This window comes from Mus caroli, unplaced genomic scaffold, assembly GCF_978045245.1.
Source record: "Mus caroli unplaced genomic scaffold, Mus_caroli_1 scaffold_11, whole genome shotgun sequence".
NCBI lineage: Eukaryota > Metazoa > Chordata > Mammalia > Rodentia > Muridae > Mus > Mus caroli.
Window position 1 is genome coordinate 120,389,819 of NW_028227266.1, and position 10,877 is coordinate 120,400,695.

Sequence of the window (10,877 nt, forward strand, 5' to 3'; positions counted from 1 at the left end):
TGCAAATGCACCCCTCCGAGTATGAGTGTATGTGTGAGTGTGTGAATGTATTGTGTGTGTGTCTGTGTGAATGAGTATGAGTGTTTGCGTGAGTGTGAGTGTTGTGTGTTGTGTATGTGACTGTGTGTGTGTGAATGTGTGAATGTATTGTGTGTGTGTCTGTGTGAATGAGTGGTGTGTGTGTTCATATGTTTGTGGGTTAAGTGTGTGAATGTATTGTGTGAGTGAGTGTGTGTGAATGTGTGTGTGTGAGTGGGGGTGTGTGATTGTGCATATATCTGTGTGTGAGTGTGTGAGAATGGTGTGTGTGTGGGGGGGTGTTTGTGTGTGTGATTGTACATGTCTGTGAGTGAGTGTGTGAGAATGGTGTGTGTGTGGGGTGTGTGTGTTTGTGTGTGTGATTGTACATATGTCTGTGTGTGAGTGTGTGAGAATGGTGTGTGTGTGTGTGTGTTGGTGGTGTTGAGGATGGAATCCAGGCCTTACCTATGCTAACTGCTCTATTGCTTAGCTACATCTCTGGCTTTCTCTTTACTTTTTATTTTGAGACACAGTTTTGCTGCTAAGTTGCCTTGAACTCACAGTCCTCCTGCCTCAGCCTCCCAAGTAGCTAGCATTTCAGACCCTTGCCGGCAGCTATCTGGACAGTTTTCACGTCTTTGACACACTTGAGAAAGCCCACTGAAAAAAATCTCCATGTTTCCCCTTTCTCCCTCTAATATTATCAGTATTATCTAAGCTTTAAAAAGTCAACTGTACAATAGGAATTCCTTGGCTTATTATTTTGGGGGTACACACCTGGTACGGTGTGTATGTGGAGAACAACTCATGGGAATCAAGTCTCTCTGTCCACCTTGTGGGCCCCTGGATATGGAATCCATGCCATCAGGTTTAGTGGAAAGCAACCATACTTCCTGAGCAATCTCACTGGCTCCCTGTCTGGGTTTTGACTGGAGAAAAAGAACTGAGGCTGAGTGTGTGATGGGGAGGGGTGGGTGTACTTTAATACTCTGTCACTCTGTGCATGTCCCTCATGCGTGACATCTGTGTGACAGCCTGCCTTTCGGCTTCCTGTGCTGGCTTGGAAGGACTTGACCATACCCTTGTGTGTGTTTTACTTTCCTAATGAAATTGCTTCTAGAACCCATCTGCAACCTTGTTGGAAGGGATCTAAGACACTTTCCTTTGCTGACTAATCCATTATACAAATATTTATTGAGTCCAGACACTATGGTAAGTGTGGAAATTAAATGAAACAGACAAAACCCTGCCCTTATGGGACCGATGTCCTAGTAGGCGAGAAAGAACAAGCAAGCATTTAATATACAGTGTAATCCTGAGAGGTGATAAGGAAAGAGGCAAAGCAGACAAGTTAGAGGATGGGTCAGCGGGTGAGGCAGAGCCAAAGGATCAGGAAGATCCAGCTGTGCTTTTCAGGGAAGATAAGTCAGAACTGAGTTTAGTGTTTTCAGGGAGGCGAGGGGGTGAGGGGTGAGGGGTGAGGTCAGACTCAGGAGTGAGTGGAGGTGATACTACTGGTGGGGGGGAGCTTTGTCCAGTGGGATCCAGGAAGTGAGGGGGGATCTGGAGCAGATGCTGTAGCTCAGAGCAGAAGAAAGACACAACAAATGCTTTTCACATTTGATAACAAATATTCGTCGAATCTAGAGCCCAGGGGAAATTAGTGAGGCTGCAGCTCTCTCTTTGCCTGGTTTCTGCTGTATTTACCTCCAGGATGAGCAATGATTCAAAGGTGCCAGGGAAAAATATTGAGCGTTCCTAGGAATGAAGTTGAGAGATTAAGAGTCTTTCCTTTGGCACACAAGGCATCTGCTCTTGTCAGTTTGATGAGATTTAAAGCCGCCTAGAAGAGATGGCTCTGCTATGTCTCTGAGGATGTTTTTAGAAAGACTGAACGGAGGAGAGACAACCCATCCTAACTGTGGGTGGCATCATCCCACAGACCAGGGCCCCCAAATGAATAGAAAGGAGAAAGCTGAACATGGGCCCTTGTCTCTCTGCTTCCTGACTGTAGATACCACGTGACCAGCCACCTTCTGCTGCCTGCTACCATGGCTACTCCACCCATGGAGCTAAGTCCTTGAACTAGGAGAAAAGACACCAGTATATGGAGTCCTTCTGTGGAGCTCACCCCTGTTTGGTACCACCAGCACCAGTCCTTGAATCCAGACACTGTCAGCTCTCTGCTAGAGCCTACTGATGTGTCTGGAGAGGCAGAAGGAGAAATATCCAAAAAATATAACTAATCTCTGCCTGGGGACGGATTGTTGAGTTTGTTGATCTTATTGACATGAGAGCCACCCCTCGTCGTCTGTGTGTCTCTTGTCCTTTTAGATGCCTGTGTTTCCTACAGGTTCTTTATTAAAGAAAGAGTTGAACAGCATCACCAAGATGCATGGGTTTTATATTTCTAGGAGTCCTTGAAAACTTAGTGCCCACATGTCTGGCGATTCAAAAGCCACTAATTCAGATCTGTTCTTCATTCCTTGGATACTGTTGGCTTTGTGTTCAATTCTGAGTCCTTCGCCCACCCCATCCTTACCCCCACGCACATTTGCACACAGGGTATACTCTCCCACCCCACCCCACGCTTGGTGGTATGCTAAAAACACAGACCTACAGATGTTTTTGAATGACTTATGGTACATTAGTTACTAGTCCCCTCTCTGCGACCAGAACGACTTCAGGGAGAAAGGATTTAGATTGGCTCGAGGTTTAGAGGGATACGGTCTACTGTGTTGGACAGAGAGGATGATGGGAGCATCAGGAAGCAGAGAAGTGGCTGCTGGTGTCCAGCTCGCTCTCTCCCTTTATTCAGCTTGGGATCCTAGCCCACGGATGGTGCCACATGTTTAGGTGGTTCTTCCGTCTTCAGTTTCTCTTCTCTGGAAATACACAGCTAGAGGTGTGTCTCCTAGCTGACCTATATCCAGTCAAGTTATCAAGTTACCAAGTTACTATCACAAATGGGAATCGGATACCTCATATCCGGGGCAGTCTCAGAGAGCAGACTGTCAGACCAAATGGAGTGAGAACCCAAGGAGGAGACAGTGCATTGTGATATCTACTTGGCATCTTAATTTTACACGGTATTCTAACTTGTGCTCAGGTTAAAGATTTCTCTGACCGTGTTTCCCTGGGGTCACCAGGAGGACTAAGGATCCCTTTTCTACCACTGAAGAAACACTGAAGATCCCAGTGGGTGAAGGTGGGCCAGGGTGGGCTTGCTGAACATAACATAGATTGGAAAATGTTGCTTTCAATATATGTCCCATTTGTGCAACCCTGTCCTGCAGGCCTTGGTCGGGAGAAGCTGCACTGTGGGTGGCTGTTCTTAGATCATCTCTGTGGTGAAGCTGCACTGCGGGTAGTGGTTCTTAGATCGTCTCTGTGGTCTAGATCCCTTTGCTGATGCCCACAGAGAATGAACAGATTCTGCTCTGGATGGCAGGAGTCTTCCCAGCATGGCTGACTGACTGCAGTGTGACAGGGCTGAAGGCAAGCCGTCACCGGCTGTTGTGTAACTGTTTCCTCTAGTTTAAACATTTCCTCCTCAAGGGGACAGGGAGACTCACCAGTCTTGTGAAACTCGCAGGAAACAAGCCCCCAACCCCGATTATAAAACTGGTCAATGTTTTTTTTAAATGGAAGAGGAGACTCTGCCATGGAGTTGCCTGCAAGTTGTGCAGGGAGCTCTGAAGACGTGGCTTTCGTGAGCTGACGCCCATGTTGGTCTGCGCTGCTTAAGGTAAACCTGATAAAGCCACCAAGCTAGGCGAGGATGGAATCATTTCTCTGGTACACCAGTGTCCTCTTTGATTGTGGCAGAATAGGTATGGATTTCCCAGGACAAGTGACACAGCCTAGGCTTGGTGCTACATCAGTAGAAGTCTAAGAATGGTCTGTGGCCAGTAGGAGTCGCCTGAGAGTCAGCTTGGAGGTGTGCCTTGATTGGCTGAATCTGAACGTGAGGTCCATCACCATCCCCTGGTGATTTCCTCCTTTCTGTAGATTGAGGGTGTTGGGTAATGGAATCCTACTCATCTGGGTGCACCAGCCTTCAAATCTGCGACTCACCAGCTGGGGTATGGGGTCATCCATTTCTACCTTTCAGGGCTCTCACCCCTGGTCTGTAGAAGACAAACTATGGGGCGTAACTCAGCATCAGTATAGCCAAGGGTGGGCCCTGGAGCTGAACCCAAGGGTACTCCCACAGGCCACCTTGCATTTACTGGGAGGCCAGCTCTGTGCCCAGCACTCATGCCCCAAACCATTTCTGGAGCCACCTATTGCAAGGCTTTACCTGTTGATATCATGTACCAGGCTCCCCTCCTTGTCCGGTCTGGGAACTCCCACTGGACACAATGAATGAGGGGCAGAAGGAAATCTCTTTAATAGCATAGCAACATTAGGTCTGGGAGTCACTGAAGGAAACACTGCCTTCCGACCACACAGCTAGGTTGAGGTGTGGCTGCATTGCACACTCTGGACAGATTTCATATTGGGGACTTAATAAATAGATACTCAAAACGTCAGACATTAGAGGCGAGGGGTCGTATGTGTGGTTGTTTCCTCATTCCACCTCCTCCAAGCAGCGCCGAGATGCTGGCCCACTACGATGGGTATTCGTAGTCCTCGGCACTGCGCCGGCCAAAATCCATCCAGCCCATGTAGTCCCGGTCACTTATTCTATGGCTGGGGTCCAGGCTCTGCAGGTTCTTAAGAACGGACATGCGGCCAGAAGGAGCTGCAGGGAGAAGAGAAGGAGAGGAGAGCCTTAGATCTGAGAATATGACCAGTGTAAGTCAGGACTAAAGCAGTGGGGAAAGCCAGGGCTCTCATGTGTGCCTGTGTGCATGCATGTATGTGCATAAAAGCATATACATATGAACACTTGTGTGTACCTCAGTCTCTTTTCCATCTTCCTGAGACGGAGCCTCTTAATGTACCTGGAGCTCACTGCCTGGGCCACTCCAGCTGCAAGCCTCTGCGATCCTACCTGCCTCCCCATCCCTGGGTTGTAGGAACAGACCACACCCAGCTTTTTCATGTGGTTTCTTGGGTATCAAACTCAAGTCTTTGTGCTGAGATGAAAGGTGGAGACAGGAGAATCCCCTAGAAGCTCATGGGTCAAGTAGCCTGGAGTACAAAGTATATCAGCAAATAACAAAAAGGACCCGGCCTCAAATCAGGGGTAAGGTAAAGACCAATCAACACCCAGGGTTGACCTCTGACCTCCACGGTGCACTGTGCCAAGTACACACCTTTTGATACACACACACACACACACACACACACACACACACACACACACGAGACAGAGAGAGAGGGAGAGAGAGGGAGAGAGAGGGAGAGGGAGAGGGAGAGGGAGAGGGAGAGGGAGAGGGAGAGGGAGAGGGAGAGAGAGAAGAAGAAGAAGAAGAAGAAGAAGAAGAAGAAGAAGAAGAAGAAGAAGAAGAAGAAGAAGAAGAAGAAAGTTTTAGAACGAGGACCAGTCAGACAGCTCAGTGGGTAAAGATGCTTAGTGCGTAGCTTGACAACGAGAGTTTGAGTCCTTGGACCCTCACAGTGAAGAAGAGAGCAGACTCCTGAGTCTGAGTCTTCTGAGCTCCACAGGCTTACCCTGGCACAGCTCCTCCTCAGGAATAAATGTTTAAAATGTAATAGGATCCAACAGAGTCAACGAACCTGGATCCTGGGGCTCTCAGAGTCTGAACCACCAACCATAGAATATGCATGGACTGGACCAAGGCCTCCACGCTCATATGTAGCAGATGTGCAGCTTGACCTTCATGTGGTCTGAACAACTGGAGCGGGGACTATCCCAAAAGCTTTTGCCTGTCTGTGGGATATGTTCTGCCAGTGGGACTGCCTTGTCTGGCCTCAGTGGGAGAGCCTTGAAGCGACTTGATGTGTCAGGGTGTGTGTGTGTGTGTGTGTGTGTGTGTGTGTGTGTGTGTGTGTGAAGGGTACTCAGGGGGTCTCCACCCATTCAGAGGAGAAGGGGAAGGGGAATGGAGGGAGGGTTATGGGAGGAGGTGACTGGGAGGGGGGCAGTGAGCAGGGTGTAAAGTGAATAAGTAAAAAAAATTTTTTTTAAAGTAATAGAATCAAGGTCTCTCTACATATGAATATTGTTTATAAATGATTAGAAAGCTACATTCTTTTAAAAATAATAACCAGAAGAATAAATCCTATCAGATTAAAATACTGGCATCTTGACATTAAAAAAAAAAAACTGAATGAAAAGTCACAAAAGACGAAACTTAAATCAGCCATTTTGACCAAAGCACAATGCTATAACCAAGAATGTGTACCAGCAACTGTGTGATCTGGGCAAGGAGGGGTGTGGTGACAAGATTCCTCCCTCTGAAGGCAGATGGCATGGTCCCACCCCACACTGTTTGTCAATGGCCTCCTGGGCTTGTAACCAGTATAGCACCTTCTGTGCTGACTAAGGGTAAAGAGTGGTCCCGCGGGACCTCCGTGGAGAAATGGAAACCTCTCCATGGCTCCCACTGAGTTGGGGCTACAATGTTTCCACCTTTTGGGTGTTTTGCAGGCAGCTTCCCGGCCAGCTCCTGCCCACAGGCTAGCACAGCCAAAAGGATTACTTATTGATACATCTTTGCCCATGCTCCAGTAAGCAGCCCTAATGAGACCCCTTGGGTCATTGAAAAGAATGTAGAGAAGTAGAGAGGTTACTTGGCAAGAGGATCGGGAGCAGGGGCGGGGGAGAGAATAGATGAAGGTTGTGGGGTATGATTTGAATGTGATATATGGTGTACTAAACGTCATAATGAAACTCACCGTTATGGCATAATTAATACACATTAATAAAACTTTTTTTTTCAAAAGACACCAGAGTCAGTTATCCAGACTAACTGTATAATGAATTTAACCAGATAATCTTAAGAAAACCACCACAATGATCAGCAACTGTGTTTCCTCTCTCTGGCCCCATGCCTTCCCTCCCTGTTTGGGAACTGAGAATCCATTCAGTGAGGTTTTGGGGGTAGATAGCCTGGCCCGGGCAAAGAAGCTTCAGCTATGTAACTGTTCATCACCTTTCGGATTAAAAATCACCAGCATGTATGCAGCCTGGGTCCCTGTACAGTCACATGGAAACACAGCCTATCGTCCTGCCTGCTGAGGGATTAGCATCCACTCTGAAGGCTCTGAACCATCAATGCTTCTGTCAAGCCAGCAGCCTGGCCAGTGCATGGCCATACAACCAGTCATGGATGCTGTGTTTGGAACATGCCTCGGTTCTCATAAGCTACACAGATCTGTCCTCAGGTGTGACGCTACCACCTTTTCTGCCATCCGTCCCCAGTACTGCATAGTGAAGGACTTAGAGCCAAGTCATAGGGTGAGGTAAGGAATCCAACTCTTTCCTGAGTGGTCAAAGAAGAGAGCTCAGAGGAGCTTTCAGCTCAGACCTCTGCTGGGGAAAACAAAAAACAAACAAACCAAAAAACCCCACTGTCATGTGTTGGTTCTAGGCAATAATTTAGCAACCAGGCTTTCTGTTGCTAGAACTGTTTGGAATAGTCCTAAACTTAAGCAAATAGGCTCTAGACTGACTGCTCAGTGAAGTCTAGAATACTTCAGAAGGGGCTGCTGGTGGTCTACACCAGAGAGTGGATCCTACATGAGTGATCAGAGGGAATGGAGAGGGGCATCCCAGGTTTCCAGGTTTTCTCATTATTCAATTATCTATCTGTCCACCTATCTATCTGCCCATCTATATCTATCTATCTATCTATCTATCTATCTATCTATCTATCTAATCTCCCTCCCTTCCTTCCTTCCTCTGTCCCTCCATCCTTCTCTTCCTCCTGTCTGTTGAATTAGCAAGAAAATAACCTAGAAAGGGGCAGCTGTAGTGGGAGTTCACAAACAGGAAGAAAAGTAAGAAATCGTTTGATTTCCTCTGGTGTTATCTTCATGTGAAATTCTAGGAGACGCAACCAGGCGCTCCAGTTTTCCATCTCCAGTCAAGCCAAATGCAGGCAGGGTCGACAAACCATGGGCTGTTCAAATTCGGGCAGGGCAAATTGGGTTCGTGAGCTCCACAGAAAGGATGCCCACCTCCTGCGTTTTAATCCAGCTCTACTGGTGCAGGTTAACACCCAACCAGAGGTTACCATCCATGCCACTGAGAATAAAGTCAGAGATGAAAGCTGTCTCAGGGGCCAGCCATGACTCCTGAGGCTACCCTTGGAATTCCAGAGCTGGGAGGGGATCTGAGTCACTCTGCTCTCATCTCTTCTCTAAAATGAGAGGTTTGGGCACAGAAAAGAACATTCAAAGGGCAAGGCGCAGAATCCCCCATGGGATTCATGGGAAAGACCTTCCAATGCGGAGAAGCTCAGCGTTCCAACAGCTACAGAAAGGTAAGATAGAACTCTCCCTGTGTGGTCATCCCCCTGCTTGCAGTCAAGGGGACGCTCTTGGCCCTTTGACCCTTTCTTCCTGCTCTGTACTGGGGGAGAGGTGCACAAGACCTCCTGCTCTTTTCAGATCTCAGGCTGTCTCAGCCCCGACCCACTTCCTGCCTGGGTTCCCAAGGTCAGTGTCTGGTGGCCCCCAGCAGAAGAGATAGGGCGGATCTGAGGAATCTTACCAGCACTCGATTATTATTATTATTTTTAATGTTGTCCTAAAACGGTTTTATATTTCATACGAAGACAGTGTCAAAATCAGTTCAGAAAAGGGTCTGTTAGCCGGCTCCCCTTACCAACGAGGTAAGCCCTCCGCCCACCTCCCCTGTGAACACCACCTGCACAGCGCTGTGCAGCGTACCTCAGGGAAGAAAAGTGAAATTTTTGCTCCTTGTGCGTCCCGTTTCCTCCTCCCTGCCAGTGCTGAAAAGATCAAGATTGGAGCCGCAGCAGAAGCCTGACGGGGAGCGGACACCCTTACCTTTGCGGACCTGCTGGATGTATCGCGCTAGCAGTGCGCCCAGGCGCGCTCGGGGCTCGCCGTCCGTCCGGAGCACAGCCCTCAGCTGCCTTCGGGGCGCCTCTTGCGCCCGCTGCTCCACGGGCTCCGTAGCTTCTGCAGGGACTACGGGCTGCGCCAGGGCGCCAGCAGCTAGGACTGCCATCAGCACGCACAGACATACGCCGCTCTTCATGGCTATGGGAAGCAAAGGCGAGGAGAGTGAACCAAAGGCTGGCCTCAGCGTGCTCCAGCCCAAAGTCCCGCACACAGAAGTCGGCTGAGGTTGAACATGGGGACTGCAGCCGGGTCAGACTGGCTCAACCGTAGCCAAGCGAAGTTCCTAGATGCGCCCTGGCCACCGCGGTAATTTCTGCCTGGCTTTTGTGTTATCCACACCTGGGACCTGGGAATCCCGCAGAGTTCCTATTTTTATGCTTGTGTTCAGAAGCAGCGCCTCCTCCTGCTTCCCTGAAGTTCCAGGACGCCTTTGTAGCTCATCTCTCTTCTAACCAGAAAACCAGAGTGAAGCGTGTGTGTGTGTGTGTGTGTGTGTGTGTGTGTGTGTGTGTGTGTGTGTGAGAGAGAGAGAGAGAGAGAGAGAGAGAGAGAGAGAGAGAGAGAGAGGAGAGAGAGAGAGAGAGAGAGAGAGAGAGAGAGAGAGAGAGAGAGGAGAGAGACAGAGAGACACAGAAAGACAGACAGAGAAACACTGGGAGGATACTTCTGGAGAGAAATGTGAGAGATTAAATTTATTCACTACATTAAAAATGTCAGGACAATGGGGAACGCCGTTTTAAGTGTGGGCCCATAAAAAGAAGCTGTATTTATATAGATTCTTCTGTGTTTTGCGGGAAGTCACTATACAAAGCAAAAGCCAGAAATCTGTGCCCAGTCCTCAGATGTGGCCAAAGCCCTGCTACACTTGAGAACTGAGCAGATGGGTGATGTATCATACATAATATGTTTTTATTCCCCAAAGCCTTAATTTTTTAATGCATTTAGAAAATGGGCATAAATCTTTAAATCTCTAGGTAGTTTCTTTTAAATGATTGCCAAGTGCTCCGAACAGCAGGGAAACCCTAAGAGTGGCTATCCCCAGCCTTGCTGTAAACAGAACATACAGAACAAGTCTCTCCGCAGCAGTACCCACCCAGACACATTTTAAGGCTATTTCTGACTTCAGGAAATCTTTCTAGCTGTCAAGGGAGGGAAGGCACAGAAAAAGGAAAGACTAAACAGCAAGAGGTGCAAAGCTGCAGGCCAATATTCTTCACACTCAAGATTGTTGGATCAGCCAGCTACTTACCTTTGGATGGGGGATCAGCTGGCTTGGCGGTTTCCAGCGCAGAAGGATGCAGTCCAGCTAAGTTGAGGGCAGGCGGGAGGGTGACTGCTCTTAAATAGCTCCTCCCAGTTCGCAGCCAGTCATCTGTTTACCCAGTGCTGACGCAGTCCAGCAGGACACGTGCTCAGAGACAGCCACTGGAGGGACCACCGATTGATGTGGCCCCCGGAGAGAAGGGAAGCAGCCCAGTGAGTGAGGATAGCCCCTCCCAGGGGGTACTTTGCATGGGTCTTACTCTTTATCTAAAGAGCTTCCTTCCCACCTGTCGGCAGAGTCTGCCTCAGGGAGGGTGCCACCTCCACTCTCGGTGAAAAACAGGAGTTTATCTGCAATGGAGAAGCTGACCAAGTTCAGTGAGCTTTGGGGATCAAATCCTTCAAGAAAACTGGGGGGCCCTCACAGGCTGGGTGTCAGCAGATGTAATCCTGGTGTGTTCTCTGGGACCACCTCAGACCTGAGTGGGCTCTCACAAGTGAGAGAGGGAAATCGGGCTCCCAGTTTTTCAGAACTCAATTGCAGTTGGCATCCTGGATTCTATTCTTACACAATTTTAAGATCTGGG

At 48.7% G+C, this 10,877-nt stretch overlaps 1 protein-coding gene across 2 annotated transcripts; it reads right to left on the reverse strand.

Moving 5' to 3' along the window:
• Positions 1 to 4,399: 4,399 nt before the first annotated feature.
• On the reverse strand, positions 4,400 to 10,479 carry Cck (cholecystokinin). 2 transcript variants are annotated; one of them, XM_021173380.3, is made up of 3 exons: positions 10,277 to 10,479; positions 8,950 to 9,165; positions 4,400 to 4,768 (listed from the first exon to the last, which is right to left on the reverse strand). In XM_021173380.3, the coding sequence occupies exons 2-3, from the start codon at positions 9,161 to 9,163 to the stop codon at positions 4,635 to 4,637; spliced, it is 348 nt and encodes a 115-aa protein (XP_021029039.1). In that variant the 5' UTR covers positions 9,164 to 9,165; positions 10,277 to 10,479; the 3' UTR covers positions 4,400 to 4,634. The 2 variants fall into 2 exon arrangements, with proteins under 2 accessions (XP_021029039.1, XP_029337758.1); XM_029481898.2 differs by lacking the exon at positions 10,277 to 10,479 and adding an exon at positions 9,367 to 9,464.
• Between the last annotated feature and the right edge of the window lie 398 nt (positions 10,480 to 10,877).

Excerpts from the sequence above, each read along its gene's own strand:
- Cck (XM_021173380.3), bottom strand. The coding sequence starts at position 9,163 with ATGAAGAGCGGCGTATGTCTGTGCGTGCTGATGGCAGTCCTAGCTGCT. Across the intron at positions 4,769-8,949 it reads CATCCAGCAGGTCCGCAAAG|CTCCTTCTGGCCGCATGTCC; the intron begins GTAAGGGTGTCC and ends TTCTCCCTGCAG.